The sequence below is a fragment of the Phyllostomus discolor genome, chromosome 7, assembly GCF_004126475.2.
Source record: "Phyllostomus discolor isolate MPI-MPIP mPhyDis1 chromosome 7, mPhyDis1.pri.v3, whole genome shotgun sequence".
Taxonomy (NCBI): domain Eukaryota; kingdom Metazoa; phylum Chordata; class Mammalia; order Chiroptera; family Phyllostomidae; genus Phyllostomus; species Phyllostomus discolor.
The window spans coordinates 29895224-29921542 of NC_040909.2; the positions used below are offsets into that span (position 1 = coordinate 29895224).

At 38.1% G+C, this 26319-nt stretch overlaps 1 protein-coding gene across 1 annotated transcript in view; it reads right to left on the minus strand.

Annotated features, from left to right (window-relative positions):
• The window catches only part of ACAD11 (acyl-CoA dehydrogenase family member 11), a 69802-nt gene that overhangs the window by 38872 nt on the left and 4611 nt on the right, over positions 1–26319 (minus strand). The window contains exons 2-9 of the mRNA XM_036030656.1: positions 24157–24256; positions 21362–21487; positions 20682–20843; positions 19103–19267; positions 16567–16702; positions 15843–15970; positions 10637–10743; positions 9474–9600 (exon numbers count right to left, since the gene is read on the minus strand). Coding sequence (XP_035886549.1) covers positions 9474–9600; positions 10637–10743; positions 15843–15970; positions 16567–16702; positions 19103–19267; positions 20682–20843; positions 21362–21487; positions 24157–24256 — 1051 coding nt within the window. The remainder of the gene's footprint in view (positions 1–9473; positions 9601–10636; positions 10744–15842; positions 15971–16566; positions 16703–19102; positions 19268–20681; positions 20844–21361; positions 21488–24156; positions 24257–26319) is intronic.

Consider the following 26319-nt stretch of genomic DNA (forward strand, 5'->3'; position numbering starts at 1 on the left):
GGAGGAAATTTTTAAAAATCCTCAGAGGCCAGGAATTAAAAAAGCCCGACTCTTCAGGTGTGAGTGAGCACTGGAGGCGCATTTGGCTGAGGGGTGGAGTCTGACCCATGTTGGCCTGGGCCTCAGTTTCCAATGGGCCACATACACAGTGGTCAGGAGACAAAGCCAAATGCCCCAAACAGAGCAAAGGGGAGAATCAGAGGTCATTTCTTCCCTCCACCAAAGCCAGGGTACCTAATAGGCAAAAGCTAAGTGGGAATGGGGGAGAAAACAAAACCTCACCCCTCAGAGGCAGACCATGTGGAAAAGGTCATATATACAATAGGATGAAACAGGAAAAAAAAAAGAAACATTTCTAGCCTGAAGCCTGTCTTTGCCCAAGTTTGGGATCTGAATTCAGAGACCTGTGGGGCACTAAAATCTCAGGCCAAAAATTAAGCTTCCATTGTTCCTGGGGACAGCGACTACAGGACCTGGCAGAATCCGGAGTAAATCCTCTCTGGGTGAAAAGCTGTGAACAAAGCTTTAAATTATCCCAGCAGATAAAGTTAAATTCCAAAGAGCGTGAGCTTGAAATGAAAAATCACTGAACACTTGAGGAAACAGGCCACAGTTCACAAGGATCAGCAAAAATGATTGTTCAACAAAACAGAAAGACTATAGATAGAATAATGATCTGATCCAGAATATAAAGCAGTTATGTCTAACAGGTTTCGAGAATAAAGGAAGGAAATAGAAATATGACAAAGGATTATCAAGCTGGACAGACAAATTTGAAAAGAACTAAGTGCAACTTGAGGAAAAGAAAAGTAACAGTAATTAAACTGAAAACCTCAGTGGCAGTGGTTCTTGAACTTCGGCAAGTTTCGGAATCACTTGGGGAACTTGGAAAAAACCAGGGCCCAGGCCCTCTCCTACTGCAGTGAGCCTGGGGCTTCTGTATTCTTCACTAGCTTTCTAGGCAATGGTGACACAATCCACATTTTGAAAACTACTGCTCTTTGGATGGTTGACAAGTGAGGTTAGACTCAGCTGGGAAGAAAACAATCAAAAGGAGGATCTGAAGAAATTCCTCCTTTCTTGAATGAAGCACAGAATTCAACAGAAGGCAAATATGAGTGGTTGAGGGGTATGATGAACACAGAAGTTCTCACATAACCCTAATTGGAGCTGTAGATGAGACTGAGGAGAGATGGAGTGCTGGAGAAGATATCTAACAGATGTTGGGGTCTGCCCTGCCTGGTCTCAGGAAGCTGTAACCCCCCTGTGGCTAAGGCTGAGTGAGAGACCTCCGGTCCAGGAGACACTAAGGAGACGAAACTTATTTCCCTGGCATGAATGCTGCCTGTTCTGTGCCTGGCCTCTAATACTTGATCAGTTAGCCAATGACAGGTAAGATTTCCCAAGGAGGGAATCGCCTAAGACAGGTATGATCACGTGGAGGCCTCAGGGAAGAGACTCAGGGGGCTGTGGAAATGAAGGGGTGATCAATATAGACCCCTGCCCCCTCGGCTTTGTCAAAGCTTCCTTGTTCTTAGTTGTGAGGAATCCAAGTCTCCTGGCTACCTTTGTCTCCTCTGCCTGACTCAGGCCTGCGGAAATAACAAGGGCGGTGAAGCCCAGACCAGAGTCAGCAGACCCCCGGGGTAATCAGGCCTGGGACATAGAATATGCAAGATCCTGTGAGATCTGCTTGTTGGAGGATGCTATTGAATTAGAATATGAAGGCACAGGCAGGAAAGGAGACTAGCCTTTTAGGTCCTGTAGTCTTTTTAAGTGATAAAACCCAAAATCTCACATTGGCCCTCGAATTCAGAAAGCACAATGAAGCCAGAGCACAGTCAAACTGCAGAAAATCGAAGGGGAAGAAAGGCTCTTAAAGGGACAAATAAGAGGCTTACATCTCAGAGCAACAAATGAGGATATCAGTGGGACAGTATCTCTAATTGCTGAGAAAATAACTGTCAACCTAAAATTCTGTATCTAATAAAATGATTTTTCAAGAAATGGGGCAAAATAAAGGCATTAGAGAGAGAGAGAGAGAAACAGAGAGACAGGGACAAACAGATACAGTGAGAGAAGAGACGAGTATAAACCATTACTTCCCTCGCCTGGGGCAAAAAGAAAAAGAAGGAAAAGAGAAAGATAAAAGCTTATTAGAAGATTCACATTAAGAGAACTTGAAGAAACATCTGAGCTGCAGGAAGGAATGAACAGTAAATAAAGTCACAGACACAATGGGCAATAGCCACATAAAACAATAATGGTAATCTCTAATTCGTGCAACTAAAACATCAAAATGAACTAAAATCTTGGACTACAATGGCATTCTCCAATATTTTGCTAGCATAGCATCTCTGTACCTAATTTCTTCCCTCTACACCTGCACTTGGGCTAGCAGAATTACTTCACTGGATTAAAAGCTATGAACATTGTCAAAACTCCAGATTACAAAATTATTTTCTAAAATTATTCCACCAATTTAATCATATATGTAGTGTACTAAAATGTTCCTTTTATTGAAGGATGGTTAGTCTAGAGCAGGGATTTTCGACTGGTGTGCTGCAAGAATTTTTAAAATATGCAGTACCTGACTATTTAGTCAGGGCCATTGGCCTCTTTCCCCTCACACTGTCAAATTTAAAAAATGACAACTGCCAACACAACATAGTTGTTGGGTGTGAATGAATCAAAATTATAACTATTTTTTGTCAGATAGGCAAAAAATACATTTTATGGTGTGCTGCGGAATGTTAGTAATTAGTTTATGTGTGCCGTGGCATGAAAACGGTTGCAAATGGCTGGTCTGGAGTACTGCTATGTTTAGTAAAAGCTTCAAGAAGACACAGGACGGATCTTTCAAAGGCACTAGGATCAACAGCACTTGTTATTTCTGTTAGGAAGTCACTGAAATTTCCTGTTTAGGGTTGTTTATTATTTCCATGCCTTGTATTGCCACAGAAATAGTCAATGCTGTTGTGCTTGATAAGAAACATATTACGCAATACATTTACAAATTCCTCATCTCTGACTGCCTATGATACTACAGTTCTGAGAAATTATGTCAGTGTTCATATAATTATTTGAAAACGTGTATTATTTAATACCTCCTGTTCTAAAATCTATGCATTTAGAGATTTGCAAACTCTATTTGTGGTACAGTAAGGGTCAGGATTAAAATAAAATACCTCATTACAAAGAGCTTTCTTTAGTTCTTAAAATATAAAAGAGTTTACTGGTGAAAGAAGAAAGCAGAAAATATGCTTGATGCCTGATCAATTTTTCCAAAATATCACCTTTAGCATCTAACTTCCTCATTCACTGACTGAGATACTGTGATGGGGTCTGTTGGTTCTGAATCTTAGATCTGAGCCTACAAATAATTTGCAATTTACTATGTTTTTCACGTTCAATTTGAGTCTGTTAGAAAGAAGCAATAGTTCTTAGTATATTATTAGACTCAGGAAAAAAAAAGACAAATGTTATTATGTTAAAGTGTGTTCTCAGTAACATGTCATATTGCTAGTTCCCATTTTACGTGCTATTTTCGGGACTCCTTATCCTTATACATTTTAAATAACAATTGCTTTTAACATTTTCATAGATAATGAAATTATGCTCTACCTTCATGATATCCAAGGAGTTTCAAAAGATCATTAAAATCATTTAAATAAAGCTTTTTTCCTGTTATAAAAAATTGGGAAAATATGTAAAAGTACTAAGGAAAAGTGATTAATAGGCTTACTAGCTAAACTTACATACTATTAAGATGTTTGTGTATTCTGTGATACAATCGTGTTTTCCAAACCTAACTTTTAGTTTTTGTAAACTTATAATATTTAATAGAATTTTATAGGCTTTCCCCTTTCCATTTTGAAAAAGCAAATTTGTTTTCTCCAAATATCACTTCAAAAATTTATGCTCACAGATAGAGAATATTATTGGTCAGAATCATTCTACAGTAAAACCATTTTTACAGATGTTGGTAAAACTTTTTAAAGGGAGAAAGAGCTCATATTATTAGAAGTGCATATATTCCAGATGTGAAAGATCTACAATCACAAAATGATGGTGGCTTTCCTTGCCACACAAAACACCGACAATCTTTCTTTTAAAGCTACAGTCTGCTTTTTTCTTATAAACCATTTTTACTGCAAATTCTTTATAAATATTTCAATAGCTGCATGACATTAAATTCAGAAGATGCATCACAACCCAATTTGTGAGACTTCTGTGCTCCCTTGATTGCCTGGTCATGTTTATGAATGAAAGAGCAAGGTATGTGGCTTCTGGTTGCAAGCGCTAGTGTGAACAGGCAGGCTTCTGTTTAGAGTGAGAAGGTAAGAATCTGGCAAGGTGGTAGGCCAGCAGGAGTTTATACCGAATTCCCACCAGAATGAAAAAAAGGCCAAAAAGTGGGGGATTCTACTCTAGAGCACTAACTGGTATGTTGAAGCCCTGGCTTCTCTGAAACAGATCCTTTGCTTGTACAGAGTACTCTTGCAGCCTTCTAAAGCAAACACCACTGCTACCTAAGAGTATTAGAGACCAATCCAAGCAGCCCACCACAGGTTCACTCTTCAATCAAAAAAAAAAAAAAGTTATCACCTGTGCTATCTAGCCTTCTCTTGCTTCAAAATTCTTTTGAGATGCGGCTTCCTATGTTGTGGTTTATTCTTTTATACCATCCATTCTGCTTTCCAAATCCAATTTCCGTTCTCTCTTTTTTTTCAGGTTCAGAATATTTTACTCATAATTTACACACCATATTAGAGAACAATAATCCATAACCCTGAATCTATCTTGAATAATTTTCTTGTAATACATTTCCCAAAGCAATATGAGATATAATAATATTTCAGGATATTTTAATATTAAGTATTACTAAAACAATATATTTTTTAAGATTTTATTTATTTATTTTAGAGAGGGGAAGGGAAGGAGAAAGAGAGGGAGAGAAAAAAATCAATGTGTGGTTGCCTCTCGTGTGCCCCCTGCTGGGGACCTGGCTTGCAACCCAGGCTTGTGCCCTGACTGAGAATTGAACTGGCGACCTTTGGTTCACAAGCCAGTGCTCAATTCACTGAGCTACACCAGCCAGGGCAGAATCTTATTTTTTTTTTCAAAGATTTTATTTATTTTCAGAGTGGGAAGGGAGGGAGATAGAGAGAGAGAGAAACATCAATGTGCAGTTGCTGGGGGTTATAGCCTGCAACCCAGGCATGTACCCTGGCTGGGAATCGAACCTGCAACACTTTGGTTCGCAGCCCGTGCTCAATCCACTGAGCTACGCCAGCCAGGGCAGAATCTTATTTTTAATAAATTATCTTTCTAGGTTTTTGGAGTCTAGAAACAGAGTTTACTATATTTAAATGTAATTTACCAATAATAAAATAATTATTTGGTGACCAGGAGAGCCAGAAAATAAACCATATTCCAAATGACAAATTATTCTAATATTTAATTCACAAAGAAATGAGCCTTCCAAAACCAAACAGGAACAAAACTGGTGAACAATGTTTGCAGCTAAATTGCATCAAAAAATGGGAGAAGTTATTTCCAAGGGTGTTATTACAGAAACAAGCCATAAGACCCAGTTAGAAATCTATATGCAGGGAAAAATCTTAAATCCTAAATTATTAGCAAAAATTCAAAAGAAACAAAAATAAATATCTAGAGAGAACTGAATATAAATAATCAGTAATAGTAATGGTAATACATATCTTCAAAGACAAGGGTAGAAAGAAACGTTATTAGCTATTAAGGGAAACTACTCTCAAAAAAGACCTGTAGAAATAAAAAAACTTTTATACATATATTTCCTATTTCCTTAAAGTTAAGAAAATGTTTAATTTGGGGAGAGAAAATTAAAATGAGAACCCTTAAGATTAAAATAAAGACGGTGGACTTGAATGTCGCTAAAGGTAGGTTTTAATGTTCGCACCACACAAAACAGACATGGTCATTAAGTGATGGGATAGACAGAGTGGTTGCTAACACAATAGTGATGATCATTTTGTAGTTTACAAATGTGTAAAATCAACAGGTGGTGTACATTTAAACTTTCACAATGTTACATGTCAATTATCTCTCAAAAAAACTGGGAAAAAGATAAAGATCATGGCTGGTCTCGAAAATGCAAGCCCTCAAGAAGACTGTGCTTTTTTTAAAGATTTTATTTATTTATTTTTTTTAGAGAGGGAAGGGAGACAGAAAGAGAGAGAGAGAGAGAAACATCAATGTGTGGTTGCTGGGGGCCATAGCCTACAACGCAGACCTGTGCCCTGACTGGGAATGGAACCTGCAACACTTTGGTTTACAGCCTGCACTCAATCCACTGAGCTATGCCAGCCAGGGCTAAGAAGACTGTATTTTAAAAAAATTTAATTAGTGAGTTTTTTACTTTACAAATAATTTTTTAAAACTTTGATCACACCAGAAGAAACACTGGCTCCCACAAGTCAATGCAACTTCCTAATGAAATTGCCTACAATCAAATATTTGTTTTATGAATAAAAAAATGTGATGGGTTTTTTTTATTTAAAAATAACACTTGCCTCAAAACTCTAACAATTTTTATTGCTACTATTTGTGAACCTAAAAGTGCTACTCTGTTTTAACCAACCAGCTTTTAGTCAATTAGCTTGGAGTTTTCTGATAAAAATTACTGAAAAAAATTTATTAGAAAATATTCAAATGCATTTACAGGTACAGAAAGAGATTGTGTATCAACAACTCAGGACTAATAAATAGCCTCCACATTTATTTTAGTTCTTTTCTTCTAAGAAATACATGTTACACCCTCTCTTAATCCCATTCCTCTCTGCCCCATCCCCAGAGATATACACTATGCTTCAGTTGATTATTAGCTTTCTTTTTTTTGTATTTTAAAGTGTTTATTATTGATTATGCTATTACAGTTTTCTCCATTTTTCCTCCTTTATTCCCCCTCCACACTTCCCCCACAACCCTCTAGCAATTCCTCTCCCTTAATAGACAGGGAAAGCTAAAAAATGGTATAGGAAACAAAGGACTCAAAGAACTTGAATGTACAATGGTACATACGCACCAGCCAGGGCTAAAATATTAATATTGTATTTTAATAAGGAGCATACATTCGTGTACTTAAGAAGGTTGAAGCACACATTTGAAACTCCCAAAGTCCCACATGTGGAAAGTGGCACAAAAGCAATTCAGATTCAAATAATCTGACCCCAGAGTGTTCACGCTAACCATGATAACCATGATATTATCCTGTCCCCCACAAAGGAGACTTGCTCGTGGTCACTCATTATTACTAATTTGCGGAATTTATACTGCAACCCAGAGACAACTGTCTCTAAATGCCACGTTCTTCCAGGGGCCCTGCTACCTTCTCCTATGCAGTAGCATCAGTACTACATTTTGTGACAAGCTCACAGAATGGCTTTCTCTGTTCTCTTTTCAAAACCTTAGTTCTCTGATGTGTCCCCCTCCTGTTTTATACTTTCACCAATTTATTCCATTTGTGGGAGGAGAGGTAAATGCTGCCGTCTTGAACCGAAAGTGTTCCATTTTCTTGTTAATACCCCAAAGTTCAGAATTTTAAAGCTCAAAATTGTATACATACTAACAGAAAGTTTCCAAAGTGATAACTTAAGCACTGAACACAAATAAAAGTTGAGTATTTTAGAACAGATTTCTTCATATTTAAGTAGTATTTTCTTTAAAAAACTATATATTCATACAGCAAGTGCTGGTGAGGATGTGGAGAAAGGGGAACCCTTTTGCACTGTTGGTGGGAATGCAGACTGGTGCACCCACTGTGGAAAGCAGTAAGAATATACCTCAAAATGTATCTGCCTTTTGACCCAGTTATCCAACTTCTGGGAATACATCCGAAGGAACCCAAAACACTAATTTGAAAGAACACAAGCACCCCTATGTTCATTGCAGCATTATTTAAAATTGCCAAGATATGGAAGCAGCTCAAGTGTCCATCAGTAGATGAGTGGATAAAAAAAACTATGAGACATTTACACAATGAAATACTACTTGGCTGTAAAAAAGAAGAAAAATCTTACCTATTGCAACAGTATGGATGGACCTGGAGAACATTATGCTAAGTGAAATAAGCCAGTCAGAGAAAGACAAATACCATATGATTTCACTCATATGTGGAATCTAATAAACTGAAATAACAAGGAAAATGGGGACATAGAGAGCAGGATGACAGCTGGTTGCTGGGGGTGGTGAGGGAGTGGAGGGATTGAGCAAAAAGGAAAAAGGCCTCATGGACAACAGTGTGGTGAATGCTGGGGAGAGGGGGGTATAAGGGGACTAATTGGTAATGGAAAAATACAATTAAAAATATATATAAGCCATATAAAAACTATACCCCACTGTATGAACAAAATTAATCTCATACCAGATCTTCACTAAAAATACAATTATTCATATAATTCAAGCAATAACATTAACCATCCTATAAACACAAATTGATGAACAATTTTGTTGAAAGAATTTTAGTCTTTTTCAGTTTTCTATTTGATTTTGCCAAATTTCTAGATCTCTCGGAATCATAAAAGATTAAAACAGGAACTTATTGTACTTAGTCATACCAATTCACATTGTAGTTGAAGAACTTGGGGCTCTAAGTCACTGTTGTGTGCCCAAGACCACCTAACTTGTGGCAGAAATGGGCTAGACTCGAACCCTTACAATCTACACCAGTGCTCCATCCACATATACCTCATCCCACCTGCCTTACATGTTTTCATAATAGCTTTTCTCCTTTCCTCACAGCCTTTATCATCTCTTATTTAATGTCTGTCTTTTATGCCCCATGGGAGTATAATAAGCCCTGTCTATCTTGTTCTTTCTTTTACTTTCAATGGCTTTCCAAGTGTCTAACCCATTATTTGATCCCTGATAACTGTCTGTTAACTGAATGAATGAATGAATGCACCATGTTACTTCTTTACCCTCAGTGAACTGACTGAAACTTAATACCTTAAAATAGCATCATGTGAGAAGAGGGGTGGTAGTAATTGTAAACTGCTTGAAATGACACTAAAAAATCTCTGGGTATGCCTACCTTGTGTCCTCTACAGTTCTCTTCATTCTCAAAGGGGTCTGTAAAAAGCCCAAAATCAACCAAACCAACAAAACACCATAAAGTCACTGCCTTGGCAAAGGCCCTCAAAGTAGTGTTTTACTCTAATATAATAAGGTTCTAAACTTTAAACAAAGTTAATTCCTTTCAACTTAATTTTAATTCCACAGATTTATCTGTAGCATTCCCTTGACATATTTTAGAAGCTTGGGGTTTTTCAGGGTCAGGTTCTGTAGCAGCTCAGTGCTCAGGTCAGGAGGGGCACCTACTTATGGACTGACTGCCAAGACCGGATACCATGGTGCTCCTAGAAGCAGAGATAACAGAAGTAATTGGATAGTCCCTGGGCACAAATACATTCTGTTCACATAAAGTTTACCTTTTCAGCTGGAAAGATGTGCTGCTTCATGAAATGCCTCACCCTAGTAAGAAGTTCCTGGCCTCTCCGAGTCTGTACAAACAACTTTGGGGTATTCTCCTTCTGTGGCAGTGTAGTTCTGAAAGATCTTTGTAAAAAGAAGTTATGAGGATATCCAATTATTATATTTCTGAATATAAAGTGAAGTCTACCCTAACTCCCCAAAAACAGCACTCAGAAGGAGCTGCCATATTTTGAATTTTTTAAGTCTTTCATATTATGGGGTGAATAGAGAATCACTTTATTTTTAACATAAACTTTAATGCTTAGACATTATTTGGGGAAAACATAAGCCTGGCATGATCTCAATCAATGATAATTTTGAATCTTGAATGAAGTCACTGGTTAGAATCTCTAAAAAAAGCAGGAGGGAGGAACAAAAGAAACTGAACATAAATTTAATGGTTACTCTTAGTATATGCCTCACAAATGTAACTGCCAGGTATCATTATAAACAATACCTCTAAAGATCATTATGATGAGCAACAGTCAGTCATTATGTTGTGGAGATTACAAATATTCGTCTATACAGTGGATTGTAAAAACAAGGCTGTGTTAACATTATGGCACAAGTACTTGTCACTTGGGTAGAATTTCCAGGGATAGCATCATCCATGGATTCAATAAGTGCCATACATCACACCACTTAGATGGGAGTGTGGCTGGCAACGTGCATTAGACACCTCACAAGTGCTCCACTGATGGAGACATGGATTTGAATGACGCTTACAAAACATTGGAATAAAATTTCATTGGCATGTGATGATGGAAGAAAGAAGTATTTCTAAATTTAGTACATTATCTCATGTAATTTATAATTTTAAATAGGTATATGTAAGTAACAAATATTAGAAGGAAACACTTGGGAGTTTTATCTATATCCTTAAAAGTTTATATACTCCAGTTGTCAAAGATACTTTCAATCACAAATATGAGTATTTTCTTTATATTTAAAGTCAATTTATTTTCAGGTAGGTAAGACATTGACCAAGCAAGTTATTGTGACCGGCAGCAGCAATCCTGGTGTAGGAAATAAAAGCGATCCCCATCCCCCTCCCATTTCTAACTTTCATGTACCTAACAGGTGCTCTAATTTGAGTTAGCTGAAGAATCTGTTTGCTTACCTTTTGGACAGCTGCAATCCGGTTTCTGCCAGAGGCTGCACAAAACTGGCAAACCGGAAGCTATCCTCAGATGCATTATTCCCCAGAAGGTATCTACTATATATTCCCTATAAATAAGTTAACAGAGAATGAGGAAAAATTACTGAAAACTGTTCAACTATCCAGTCTTTGTAGTTTTCCAGCTCCGTGGAGTCACTAAACTCACAGGGTACCAAGATAGAAATGAGATTGAGATGATCAATTCCATTAATTTACATGAAGAAATAATTACATATCACCTCCTAAATTAAATAGTCATACTAAGGTCATCTGGTTAACACACTCACATCCTAGCAAAACTGTAACTGGGAATCAAACCAAACTTGAAAGGGAACTCAACAGTAACCAAAGATACCAAACTGGCAAATTACACCGCCTCTAAAAACCACTGCTCTCCCTTCATCACGAGGGAAAATCTACAGAAACCGAATTAAAAAAAAAAAAAACTATAAAACCAAAGAGAAAGCAATGAGATGTCCTCTAAGAATATTTTATCTCATTTTTTGGACCCAGAGTTCAGGTGAAACTGTCTCCTCTGAACAATGTTAGCAGAATGCTAACCAGCTTTTCCCTCCCTCCCTCCCTCTTTTCTCTTTTTTTCTTTCTTTCTTTCTTTCTTTCTTTCTTTCTTTCTTCTTCTTTCTTTCCTTCCTTCCTTCCTTCCTTCCTTCCTTCCTTCCTTCCTTCCTTCCTTCCTTTCCTTCCTTTCCTTCCTTTCTTTTCTTTCTTTCTTCTTTCTTCCTTCCTTCCTTCCTTCCTTCCTTCCTTCCTTCCTTTCTTTTTCTTTCTCTCCCTCTCTCTCTCTCTTTAAAAAGGTTCTATTTATTTATTTCTAGAGAAAAGGGAAGGGAGGGAGAAAGAGAGGAAGAGAAACATCAATGTGTGGTTGTCTCCCACACGTCCCCCACCAGGGACCCAGCCCATAACCCAGGCATGTACCCTGACTGGGAATCAAACCAGTGACCCCCTGGCTCACAGGCCAGCACTCAATCCACTGAGCCACACCAGCCAGGGCCAGCTTTTCTTTCTTAATTCTCCATGTTCTGTGCTACCAACATAATATATTCTCTCCTTTCCCCTGCCTCCCCACCAAAACACAATCAACTGAATTTCATTATTTTTATATAATTCTTTTCTTTTTTAAAGATTTTATTTATTTATTTGTAGAGAGGGAAGGGAGGGAGAAAGAGAGAAACATCAATGTGCGGTTGCTGGGGGTCATGGCCTGCAACCCAGGCATGTACCCTGACTGGGAATCAAACCTGTGACACTTTGGTTCGCAGCCCACGTTCAATATGGTTAATAATATGGTTAATATGACTGTAAAATGCAGGATGAGGTATAACACAACTATTTCCTAAAGATATTTCAGTTGTTTGTGAATGGCATGAAGTCTGAGGACAGAGAAAAATAACCATAAGTTTCCTTAATCCTCCCATTCTTTGTTTCGAAAATCTCTTATTTACCTTTTCTTCCTCTAAGCCCTGGCCCCTTGCCACTGAAGTATTTCAATTTCTTAAATAAACTCTCAATGTTCAAAGTACACAGAACTGAATTACTATAATAAAGAATGCATTTTAGATTAAGCTGTAGTTTTTTAAAAACTTAATTTATGCTCAATTAATCACATAAATATGATGTTAGAAAATGGAAAAACTTACTCATCTATTCACTAAAAAGCATACATTAAGAGGCTACTCTTTGGTAGGTACTATGCTAGATTTGGGGAAGTTCAAAGAGAATTCTTTCCTCATCAATAAACCTGATTGATAAATGTTTTTTTCCAAATTATATTTTATTGATTATGCTATTACATTTTCCTAATTTTCCCCCCTTTACACCCTCTGCACACAGCACCCCCCACTCCAACAGGCAATCCCCACACCATTGTTCATGTCAGTGGGTCATTTGTGTAAGTTCTTTGGCTACTCCATTTCCCATATTGTACTTTACATTCCCAGGGCAATTCTGTAACTACCTATTTGTACTTCTTAACTCCTCATCTCTTCACCCATTCTCCCACTTCCCCCTCTCATCTGGCAACCATCAAAATGCTCTCTGTGTCCATGATTCTGTCTCTGTTCTTGTTGGTGTAGTTTGTTTTTTAAATTCAATTGTTTCAAGTATATTTTATTGATTATGCTATTACAGTTGTCCCATTTTTTTTTCTCCCCTTTATTCCCCTCTGCCCTGCACCCTCCCTCCCATTAGCATTCCCCCACCTTAGTTAATGTCCATGGATCATACATATAAGTTCCTTGGCTTCTCCATTTCCTATACTACTGTTAACCTCTCCCTGTCTATTTTGTACCTACCATTCATGCTTACTCCTTGTACCTTCCGCCCCATTCTCCCCCCCGCCCCTCCCCACTGATAACCCTCCATGTGATCTCCATTTCTGTGGTTCTGTTCCTGTTCTAGTTGTTTGCCTAGAATGTGTTTGTTTTTAGGTTCAGTTGTTGATAGTTGTAAGCTTGTTGTCATTTTACTGTTCATATTTTTGATCTTCAATTTCTTAGATAAGTCCCTTTAACATTTCATATAATAAGGGCTTGGTGATGATGAACTCTAACTTGGCCTTATCTGAGAAGCACTTTATCTGCTCTCCCATTCTAAATGATAGCTTTGCTGGATAGAGTAATCTTGGATGTAGGTCCTTGCCTTTCATGACTTGGAATACTCCTTTCCAGCCCCTTCTTGCCTTTAAGGTTTCTTTTGAGAAATCAACTGATAGTTTTATGGGCACACCTTTGTAGGTAGCTATCTCCTTTTCTTTTCCTGCTTTTAAGATTCTTTCCTACCTTTAATCTTGGGTAATGTAAATATGATGTGCCTTGGTATGTGCTTCCTTGGATCCAACTTCTTTGGGACTCTCTGAGCTCCCTGGACTTCCTGGAAGTCTATTTCCTTTGTCAGATCAAGGGAGTTCTCCTTCATTATTTTTTCAAAGAAGTTTTCAATTTCTTGCCCTTCCTCTTCTCCGTCTGGCACCCCTATGCTGTGAATGTTGGATCTCTTAAATTTGTCCCAGAGACTGCTTGTACTATCCTCATTTTTTTATTCTTTTTTTTTCTTGTTGGTTTTCATTGGTTATTTTCTGCTTCCTTGTGTTCCAAATCATTGCTTTGATTCCCAGCTTCATCCATTCTGCTGTTTTTTCCCTGTAAAGTGTTCTTTATTTCAATTAGTGTGTCGTTTGTTGCTCACTGGATCTTTTTTATGCTGCTGAGGTCCTCAGTAAGTTCTTCACAGTGTTTTGAATTCTGTATCTGATAGATGGCTTATCTTCATTTTGCTTAGCTCTTTTTCTGGAGTTTTCATCTGTTCTTTTATTTGGGCCATGTTTCTTTGTCTTCTTGTTTTGGCAGCCTGCCTTGTTTGTTTCTATGTATTAGGTAGAGCTGCTTTGACTTTGTGTCTTTGTACTGTGGCCTAATATAGTGGGTGTCCTGTAGAATCCAGAGGCACAACCTCTCCTATCACCCAAGCTGGGTACTCAAGGTGTGCCTTCTGTGTGGGCTGAGTACACCCTCCTCTTGTAGTTGAGCTTTGGCTGCTGTAGGCAGATCATGGGAGGGATTTACCCAGGCCAGCCAGCTGTAAGGATTGGCCATGACCATTGACTACCAACCTCCACTCTCTGTGGAGAATCAGCTATGCAGGGACAGGGTGGTGGTGCTCTGACATGGTCTGTAGCTGTTCACTGGGTGTGCTTGTCCTGGGGTCCCCTGGGTAGTGCAGGCCAAGTCAGACCCCACCTATGCTTTGTCTGGGGCCACCCTGCCTGAACAATAAAGCAATCTGAGATGTCAGCTACTTGTGCTGGACTTAGAGATTCCCAGGCAAGGGCAAGCTGTGAATCTAGTCTGGCTGCTGATATTGTTGGGCATGGGGTTCACTGAGGCCTACTTGCTTGTCTGATAGGATTTAGAAAAGTTGTGCAGCATGAGCCAAGACCAGCCATTCTTATGGAAAAGCAGTTCTGTGTTTGTGCTTCTCCTACCAATCCAAGATGTCGGTTCTTTAATTCCGTAATTGTCAAAGACTTCCATTCAATTTGATTTCTGACAGTTCTAAGTGATGGTTATTCTATATTTTAGTTGTAATTTGGATGTGGCTGTGGAAAGAGGCGAGTCATGTCTGCCTACACTGCCTACACTGTGAGTTGAGTGGGGTACAGTCTCTGGAGATCTCCAAGGAGAGTCAAACAGTGTTAGCCAGGTTGATGGAGTCTCAGATATGACACCAGCTTGCCAGCTCTATTTGAGGAGACCTCAGCAAAGGGACAATGGCCTCTGTTTACCTTGATGCCAAACAGTTTCTCCCTGCATACCACTGGTGCCTTTCAAACTGCTACTCCAATGCTGGAGCTCAGAGGGAACAAGTCCGAGTAGGTGATTCCATGTGTGGGTTCTTTAAGAGGAACTGCTTGGGGCTCCAGAAGTTTTTCCCACAGACTCAATCCCCACTGGTTTTCACAGCCAGATGTTGTGGTCACTTATCTTCCTGGCACTGGAACCTGAGGCTGGGAGGCCTGGTATGGGGCTGAGATTCCTTGTTCCTCAGATATCCCTCCCAAATTTTTATCCACCACATATTGGTATGGTACCAGCCAGTTCTGTGTCTGTACCTCTCCTACCAATATGGATCGATGTGGGTTCTTTAATTCCGTAATTGTCAGACTTCCACTCAACTTGATTTCTGACAGTTCTGAGTGATGGTTATTCTATATTTTAGTTGTAATTTTGATGTGGCTGTGGGAAGAGGTGAGCCATGTCTGCCTACACTGCTATCTTGACTAGAAGTCTCATAAAAGGTTTTAAAGTCTGAAGCAGACATCATTAAAAGATTTTAGCTGTGTCTTACAATGGATATTCATAAAATAGCCAATTTTCATAAGTGTTTCTCTTTTTATCATTATGTCTTTGTCCCTTCCTCTATCTTTTAAGTTTAATATACCAAAAAGTGGTAATACATTTTGCTACTCATATTTTTTCCTCGCAAATTCCTATTCTGTAAATTCTGAATTTATATTTAACCATGTCTTGTTATTTGTCATTATGGAAATCCAAATGATCTAAGAATAAAAAAAGACATGTAAAATCCTTGAACACCTGAAAATACTTAATAAATAATGGTAAAACACATGTTAAAAACAATTAATTACCTGTGATATTCCAGCCATTTTAAAGTATAAAAGGGCAAGAAAGAAATTCCAGTTAGGAAGAGTACAAGTAATTTCCCTGCAGCGGCAATATGTTGAAATTAGTTCTTCCATTGATGGTATTCCTATAAAAACAGTATGCACTGTGAACTTTAATAAAAATCTCATGGTAAATATTTCAAAGTGTCATAATATTGCATATGTTTATAAAATTAAATATAATAACCATTAGTCCATATAACAAAACATGTTCTAAATGTTGATTTCCAAAAGAAAACCATACACAAAGGATTATATTTTATCATAAATTACTACAAGTTCAATGGAATATTCAGAAAAAGCAATAAAAATTATTTAGAAACATTTTAAAAACAAATAAAAGCTTTTTATCTAAAATTGAAATATAATCCTATTTTTTTAATGTTTTATTTATTTACTTTTTAGAGAGAGGGTAAGGAAGGGAGAAAGAGAGGGAGCAAAAACATCAATGTGCAAGAGATACACTGATTGGTTGCCTCTAGCATGGCCCCAACTGGGGACCCAGCCCGCAACCCAGGCATGTGCCCTGACTGGGAATCGAACCGGTGATGCTTTGGTTCACAGGCTGGCACTCAATCCACTGAGCTACACCAGCCAGGGATATAATCCTATTTTTAAGTCATTCGGAATAATAAAGATAATTGTATATTAATAGGAATTTAGGCATCATTACGTTTTCATACCCATGTTTCTTGAAAATAAGAACTGTGATTTGTCATTAGAACTGTCCTTGGCCAAAAGTAGAACAGGAAGACATGAGCTAAGTCTGACAAAGGATGACCAATGGTTGAAAGCTCCCAATCCAGTACAGCTATAACTCGAGACTGTAATTAAAAATAAAAAGAATTAAACATTTTAGATAGAAGACAACTAAAATGGAGGAAATAAGTGAAATAGAATACATTCAGAATCATATTTTCCATCAAAGGAAAGCTGAGGCCATAGTCTATAGCTTTACCCGCAGTGGCACGTCTCACATACACACTAACTAACGCCTTGGTTGTGTAGAGCCAAGCCCTCTGACCCGTCAGTTCTCCAGCTTTTCCTTTACACAGCCTTAGTCTCTCTCCTAATGAGCAGAGACTGAAAGAGTAGAAACGTCCCAGGTGGGAATAACTGAGGTAAAGCAGAAGTTCTAATAATTTCCTACAGTTTAAGAATTTATGCCATATGTAATTAAGAGTTTGCTCTGGTGATGAATCTTACTACATAATATTACAATCTGACGGCAATTGTAATATTTAAATGTTATTTCATAGTATAAGGACAAAAATGTAATTGATGTAAAAAATGTAAAAAGATGTTGTTTATTTTACAAATACAAACTCTACCATTATATAGCAACATAATAGTCATAATTTGGAATCAATAAAACAGAAAATTTCCCTCATTCTATTTTGTGTAACAGTATGTATCAAGGGAATATATTTCTTTATGTTAAGAACACAGACAGTCAACTGTAAATACAAGAGGAAAAGCAATTTGCAGATAACATATATAGCATTTTTGTTTAAATAAAAAGGTTATAAATGAATTACTTTAAGGGGCTGAGGAGTGTAGGGGGTGCAGAGAAGGGAACATCCCTTGGACTGTTCGGTGCAGAGGAGCGGCATGACAGGGTTTGCCTTTGGGGGGTCACTCTGGCCTTTGAATGGACTGTAGGAGGGCCACTGAGGAGGCTACAGCAATAATCTAGTTAAAATTATCCAAGCCAGATAAAACAACAGAGGTCATCTGGGCCGCATGAAGTGCTGGGTTTCAGGCTTTTATGTAACTTTGTGTATGCCTGACCTCCCTTGCTCTTCTGTTGCACTTATACGTATTATTCTAGCTTCGCAGAAAAATGTGGATTTTGGAATCACACAGACCTATATTCAGATCTTAGTTCCACCATTTATTAGCTGTATAATTCTAGACAAGATGGTTATCCTCTCAGATCCTTAATTTTCTCAGTCACAACATACACCTCCTTGCATAGGGTTAAATGTCACAATTAACAGAGGGCAGGGAGCATGTCTGTTTTTTTACCAGTTCCTAGCAAAGTACCTGGCACACAGTAGGTGGCCAATATGTAGTTATTCAGTGAATTTAAGTACAGAGCCTGGTATATAACAGGCAGTTAAAATTTGCTATTAGGACCATGGGGAAAATTGATCACTTCCTTCCACTATGATTTGATGTTACAAGACCTTTCATCATTGTGGTTATACTGTTATTATAAAGTACTCTACTAGCTGGATTTTATAAGCTAATGAAAAACATTGGGTACATTTTTCTCTATTGTTCTATTTGCTTCTGTGCTCTTAACATCCAGAGAAGATGAGATACTTATAGTATGCTATAAATGGTTAACTTTTTCTCAGTGAAAATTGGAAATCTCCTTTACAGTTACATTTCAAGATATCTGAAATATTTCTTAGGTAATTCCACAAAGCTGTGAAACAATGGCCAGTGAGAAAAGTTGATGATTAATCAAACTGTATCAATTACTGTAAATTAATTAGCAATAGTTTATTAGCATCCCATCTATCCCTGTTTGTATAGAGAGCTATAAAAAACTCAATATAACTCCTAGTGGTTGAGATGAACATTTACTAGTCCATTTTGCTAACCTATCAACAAAATTATTTCTGACAGTTTTCCTGAATCCTCAGCACAAATGACTGTTTTTCTTTTTGTTGATTATGTTCTATATTTTTAAATTTTTCTATGTATGCTTTTTGTACTACCGAGTTCTATTAAAATGTATGTATCTTACCTTTTCAAAACAGAAGAAGCATATGCAAGCCCAGAGGACAAACAGCAGATAAAGAAGGCAAAGGAGAACATTACAGAATTTTTCATAAAAAGATGAAACTAGGAGTAAGGTTATTATATAAAATTAAATGTCATAAGTCAAATATAGTTGTTGGTATAAACAGTAAAATTTGTCTTTGAAGAAAACAGCAACATAGATAAATTCCCGAATCTTATTTAAACAGTAAGTCAGGTATCACTAAGAATTAGACCCATTCTTAAAGGTAGGCAACTACCCATGTCAGAGAATCTGCAGGACTCATTTGTAGAAGTTTGAGTGGTGAAGACAGTCCTGAATGTGGGGGAAAGTGGGGACCAAGAGGTTGGCCTCCTTCAGCACTCTGGGGGGGGGGTGAGGGGAACATCTACTTAGTACTTGTGTCCCATGTCAGACCTACTTAATTTATTGTAAACATGGCTTACAGTACCTCTTTAGGGTGGAAAACTATGTTATCCAGTCTGAAATCTCCATGAATCAAATTTTCTTCATTGTCATTTTCTGGCAAGTTTTGCATGAGCCAGTCAGAGAGCTGGCTCATGGCAGGGATGTCCTGGTGAGCTGCAGCTTCATATTGCTTTGTCCAGGTTGATACCTGAAGGTGTATAAATAAGAAAAATGACAGAGCTAAAGTGGAATGCAAGATCCAGTGCTTCTAAAATTAAAGCAAAATTTAATCACCAAATTTAGTTTTATTTTTAAATGCACAAGACAAATGCCTGTAAGTGATGGTCATATCAGCCTAAAACATTAATATCGGCCTAAAAACTTAAACATTTAGGTTTTTCTTCTATCTAGTTCCATTTTACTTACATAGATTTTTATCACACACACACACAAACACACAATACTGGCCTACGAATCAAGAGATGTGGGTTCTTGTTTTTATTTGGCAACTGTTTTTGTGAAGAAAAAGAAGAGTGCATACAGACACACACAAATAAACAGGCACAGAGAAACTCTGGAATGTCACAAGAAACAGCACGTAAACAAAGTCCCCCGCCAACTGAGACCACATTATTTATCTGCTTATATAAATGTCTCCAGTCCTCAAGGTTATCTGTTCAGTTTAATGCAGTAAAGATCTTTATGTTTGGAATCATATAGACCTGGGTTTAAATTATGTCTAAGCCACTTATTTGTGTTACTTGATACCTGCAAACCTGTTTCCCCATCTGCAAAATAGGAGTGACAATACCTACGCCTTCGGGCTGTTGCAAAAATGAAAAGGATGTGGCATATAGTGAGTAGTCTCTAAACCTTAGTTCTCTTTTTTCTCCTCTCAGCCCCCTCAAAAAGACACACAAAGGAAAAGACACACAAAGGAAATCAACCCCATCCATACATATCTGGTTCTGCTGATCCTTTGATTTTAAGTGCTTGCCACCTACTCCCTGTCACTCTAAGTTTTATCCTTCCTTAAATACACAGTGCAAGATCTCGCTCCCAGGAAGCTTTCCCTACTTTTAAGCAAGGGCATAGTGATATCTACCATCTGAATGGAACAGCTCTCATGATGAGTGCAAAAACAGTACTACTTGATTACATACTCTTTTATACCATTCTCTTGTTTCATATAAGTGAGATTCATGCATTGGTCTCTTAAAATGACCATAGTTCCTTTGTGGAGAGAACTTATTTCTGTTTTCTTGCTATTTAATGCAGTACTCAGCACATATTAAACACAGTCATGCTTAATAAATATCTGTTAAACCAACATCAAAGGAGAAAACTGAATAAAAATATATTAATAAAGTGCCAGTAGATGAAAAGGCTGAAGTAGCTTTAAGTTTGCATTCATTTACATTCTGTCAGTTACAGAAGCTTGCTAAACAAAATATGATCTAAAAATATAACATTGTTTTACACTTAAAATAAGTCAAACTAAAGGCTGATACTAAATGTTAGAGCCAAGTTTCAGAAAAGTATAAAGTAATAGGTTTTTATTTTGACTAATAATGTATATTACTTCTGGAAACTTTAGAAGAAGAGCGATGTGGATCCATTACCTGCCTTTTGCAGTACCCAGCACCGACTCCGTATCCTCCCAGCTGCAGTGAGTGTATGTTCAAAGAATGTAAGCGAGCCAAGGTTTCTATCATGGCCACGTATAAGGCTGAGCGTTCTGCTGGGCTAACTCCAGGAATTGTGAAATCACGAAAAATTCGACCCTATGGAAGCAATTACAATAGATAATTTAAAACAGGTCAACCTTTTCTTACCAACTCTTTGCAGAGTTGCTATCCCCTACTGCATACAAAACTATCAGGATAACAGTTTGCAACCAAAAACAATTCTTTGTAGAATATGCTAGAAAAACACTCATTTGTGAAATATGTCTAATATGAGCGTACATGCACAAGGGAAAATACAGGTGAATTTAAAGAACAAAGACTACTCTCAAGTTATATTTTACAAAAAAATCTTTAAATTTAAAATATTGTTCTCAATGGACTGATTTTCAATTTGGAGTTTTCCCCCCCACCATCTGGACAGTTTGGTTTTTACCATTACACACGGCTCTTTACTGACACCTAGAGGAAAACACTGTGCTCCAATTAAAACAAAAGTTTAAGCCCTCACAAAGCAAACCAATCACCTAAAATGTTGACAATAAGCTATCATTATCAACATCTAATTTCTTATATAAATAAAAGCCACACCAAAGTAAGATTAAGTGTTAATTTACCTGCACATGTTCCATCACATAAAATTCTGTTCCAATGACAGAAGTATCACTGCAGTACAACAAAGGCTTGGGAACAGGGAATCCAGTCGCAAACAAAGCTTTCTGGACTTTACATTCTCTATCAATCTAAATAGGATGGTAGATTTTAAAAATCAGAAACACAGAAATTTAATAACTACTTGGGAGTTAACATTAAGGTTAGAATTCAATTTTGAAATAACCCAGAGGATAATAACTTCCTTATTATTTTCTTTAAATGTAATCTTAGTGCAATTATTATAAATTAGACCAGCACTAAAACATAATCATTTTTTTCTGGGGGAATATTTTTTAAAGATTTATTTACTTATTTTTAGAGAGGGGAAGGGAAGGAGAAAGAGAGGGAAACATCAATGTGTGGTTGCGCCCCCTCATGTGCCCCCTACCAGACACCTGGGCCTGCAGTCCAGGCGTCCAGGCATCCACGCATCCACGCATCCACACATCCACAACCCACTCAATCCACTGAGCTACACCAGCCAGGGCAAGAACACTTTTTTATTTTGAGGTATAATTGACATGTAACAATGGAAAGTTTAATATTGAGTCATATAATGTTAAGTTAGTATTATTGTAAAACATAACTTAATTAAGCTAAAAAGAATAGGTATATTCATGGGACTTAATACTGGCTCTGGTCATCTGAAGGCAACAGATCCTAACCACCATATTGCACAGATATTATCATAAAACATTTCTTTGTTCTCAGCAGCTCCCTGATCACTGGCTCACTCTGTCTCTCTCATGAATTCCCTGGGGGCTCAGGCAAGTCTCTATTCCAAGGCCCTGGGCATAGTCAACTGTAGGATGCTGGGGGAGGTCAGTGGGTACCAGAAGGAAAAAGCAACTGCTCCTTCTGGAGATCAATGGAGGTAGCAGGGGTATGGGGATCCTTTCTAGTAACTGAGGTTGCTATAGAGCTCAAGACAATTCTTGGGGACGGAGGCCATGAAAAGCAAGCTTATACTGAAGCAGAAGCCCAAATGAGATGGTGAGGAGAAATGGGTCTCCTGACCAGGACAGATGTATGGGCGTATCACTTAAGACCCGAGGACACAGTCTACATGAGAACTGTAGGCTGCCAACTCATCTGCATGCAAAGTCCCCTGCCCCAGGCTCAGGCAGTGGTGACTGATCACTCATAAGAAGCAGCAGCCTTGCAGCTCACTGTGATAGCAGGGATAAGCAGGTGCTGCTCCACTAACTACAGCAGCGAAGTGGCTAAATCCATGACCAAGGCGAGAGAAGCCAGTGGTGCCAGTGGCTGTAGAAAAGAAGTGTTTGTAACACCTCGTTGCTGGAAATCAGGGGTGGGAAGGGATGGGATGGCATGGTGGTGGGGACAGATAGGTTAGGGAGTCACAAAGTGGGTGATGGTGTGGGAGCCTTGCTTTTTTTCAATGCAGACTTGGGAAAAATAAAGAACGTAGAAACAAAGTACTCCAGATCCTTGAGATGAGAGCATTATGTTATGTAATGTCTTCTGGTAGGATGTTATCAAAAAGAGAGACAAATAGAACAGTTTTGGGGGGCATTAATCTCTGGATAGGTAAGGACTCTTCTTCAGCCATGCCATGTTGAGGCTTAATAAAGGTTGCCCATCTTTATTGATCTTAAACATCCAAGTTACTTCATGTTTCTGGGAATATGATATGAGATCAAGAAAACCAAAATCAGCATTTTTCATTGCTGTGACATTAAGCCCACTCCTTAATGGCCTGAAAAGTCAGCTGGGCCTGGGAAGCACCTATGGCTATAATAATACTCTAATTATAAATATTAATATTTTTCAGGACTTTGATTTCTGTATTCCCCTGTTTTCTTCTCTAAAAATTCATAATGTTTTCTGAAAACAGAAAGACCCAATTAAAAAATATTTTATAATTCTCACTAAGTCCACTATTTAAAGAATACTATGAGTATTCAAATATTTCTTTTTACCACCAAAAGATCAGGGGATTGTCATAGCAAATATTTTAAATAATTCAGTGAATACATATTATTGTAAGATATAATATGCTTTTAAAAACATTATTTAAATATATAACCAAAGTACAAAACATCTATAAATGAGCAGCACTGAAAATATTCACTGGAGCCCTGACTGGTATGGCTCAGTTGGTTGGATGTCATTCCGCAAAGTGAAAGGTCGCCGGTTCGATTCCCAGTCAGGGCACATGGGTGGCACGTTTGGTCCCTAGTTGGGGCATGTATGAGAAGCAACCGATCAGTGTTTCCAATGTCTCTCTCTCACATCAATGCTTCTTTCCATCTTTTCTCCCTCCCTTTTCCTCTCTCTAAAAGTAAATAAAATCTTTAAAAAACACTCACTGGATGACTTTATTTCTGGCCAGTTGTACAGGAAGGATGAAATACATAAGAGGACTGGGTGTTGTACAGGATTAATAGCCTGAAGATAGACTTAATATGAGTCTCAAATCCTTTTTCAAAACAAAAATGGCATACACAGTTCAAGTAAAATGTTTTATCTAAGGAATAAAATGCATTTTCTATTACTTAATAATCAGGAGATGACTTTTCTGTACATGTCTAGTCCAGACCTCTGTCCTGACCTCCAGTCTCACATATCTGTTGACTGTACAAATGCATCTGGATGTCTAAAAGGCATCTTAAAACTTAACATTCCAGAAGTGAGTTATGATATTTCCCCTCAAAAGCAATTTAAATTGGTTTTGTGTGAATAAAAGGCATTTATTTGTCAGCAGAGAATGTATTATTGCATCCGCATACCATACCTTATGTGCCTTAGGAAGAAGTGAACCAGGTGGCTTCTTTCTGAGGACATATTTTTGGAAACCCTTCTGGAGATAAAAGGTTGGATTGGACTGTCCTGACCTAGGTAAGAGGAAAGAAAGGTCAGGTCACTTACAAAGATATGTTTTCCTTCTTCCCCAAATCCTGCTGAAATGTCAGGAGAAACACAAAATGCAAATACATCCATTTCAGTGTTGGAAAGCCAAGAGTGGTGCCACCAGAAGCTCAGCCCGTGGGTTTCTGGATGATAAAAAGCAGATTGCAACACAGTGGCAGCTGGAGGACCTGTAACTAACACAGGTAGAAGAGAGCACCTTACTCACTGCCTGTCCGTCCCCGCCCCCCCACCCCCCTACTTTTTAGAGACTTTTCCTGACCTCACTTCCCCCTATACTTAAAATTTTTATTCCCCTTGGTGGAAAAACTTGAGAGTTGTTTACATTCCCTCCTCCAATTCCTCTCCTTTTTTCCCCTTAAATGCATTTCAATCAAGCTTCATTCCTATCTTTCCCCCAAAAACTACTTTTTCAAGGTCACTAATACTGTTACGGCACCAACCGTGATTTTCCCCTGCTGCTCCAGCCACTCCTTCATATGCTCCTTTGCAGCCTCCTCCTTAATTCTTCAACTTCTTACTATCTTGGTGCTGGGACTGAGTTTCTAGACCTCTTTCTATATGTAGATGTGTTGTCTAAGTAAGTACTATGGTTTCATGGCTTTACATGCTATCTCTATGTCCATAACTCCTACATGTACATGTCCAGTCCAGACCTCTGCCCTGACCTCCAGACTCACGTATCTGTTGACTGTACAGATCCACCTGGATGTCTAAAAGGCATCTTAAAACTTAACATTCCAGAAGTGAGTTATGATATTTCCCCAAAATCTGCTTCTCTATAGTCACCTCTACTTTATTTTATGGTAACTCCATCCTTCCAGTTACCATGAAAAAACGGAATAGTAGTTGTCTCTTCTTTTTTTCTTTCATACCCCCACATCTGATTGGTCCTACAAAATAAATCCCAAATATGATCACTTTGAACCTATTCTATACTACCATCCTGATCCATGCCACTAATATTTCTTTACTGGATCACTGCACTATATTCCAAACTGATCTCCTTGACTTTGCCCCTTTCAGTCAAACACAACAGGAAAATAGATTTGTTTTAAAAGACAACTCAGTCCCTCCTCTGCCTGCAAACCTTAATCTCTCCCATTTCAACTCGAAGTAAGGGCCCAAGTCTTTATAACAGCCAACAAGGACCTGTTGCCTTTGCTTCTCCTCTGGACACAATGGCTTGTACTACCTCAACATACTGGGCCCACTCCCCCTCAGAGCCTTTGCTCTTGCTGTTCCTTCTGCCTGGAATGTTCTCTCCCCAGGTAACTGCATGGCTCATATCCTCATCTCCTTCAAGCCTTTGCTGGATATCACCTTCTCAATGAGGTCTTCCTGCTCCCACCGCCCCAAACACTGCCTATTCTTCTTTCTCTCCACAATACATACAACCTTCTCCTACACTGTAATATTTAGAAAGTGATTTTATGTATGTTTGTATTCTCTAGATGGAAGGAAAGTTCCAAGAAAGCAAGATTTTTTGTTTGTTATAGCCCCAGTGACTGAAGCAGTGCCAGGCACATATTAGACACTTGGCAGCAAAATGTGGGTTTTGTTGTAGTAAGCTATAAAATACTTTCAACATTTAATTTCAAATATTTAGTTTTTCCAATATGACCTAATTTTTGCAAATTCAAAATAAATTTTGCATAGATAAAAGGATATTTATGAAATTTGTAAAGGATAAAGAATGACAACACAACAAACACCAGTGTTCTCACTACCCAGTTTAAGAAAATTACTGCATCTCTGAAGCCCTCTGTATGCCCCTACCCCCCTCAGAATACCTGTCTTGATTTTTAAATTTACCTTTTCCTTGAAGTTTAGATCCTTACACAGTATAACGCTTATTTGTCCATTGTTTGATTCTGTTGTTTTATATAGTGGCAGCTGACTGATTTTCAGGGCTGTATGGTATCCTGTCATATGAATATACTACAATTTGTTCATCCATTCTGCTACTGATGAACATTGTATCATTTCCTATATCTTTGCTATTACAAACAGTGCAATGAACGTTTTT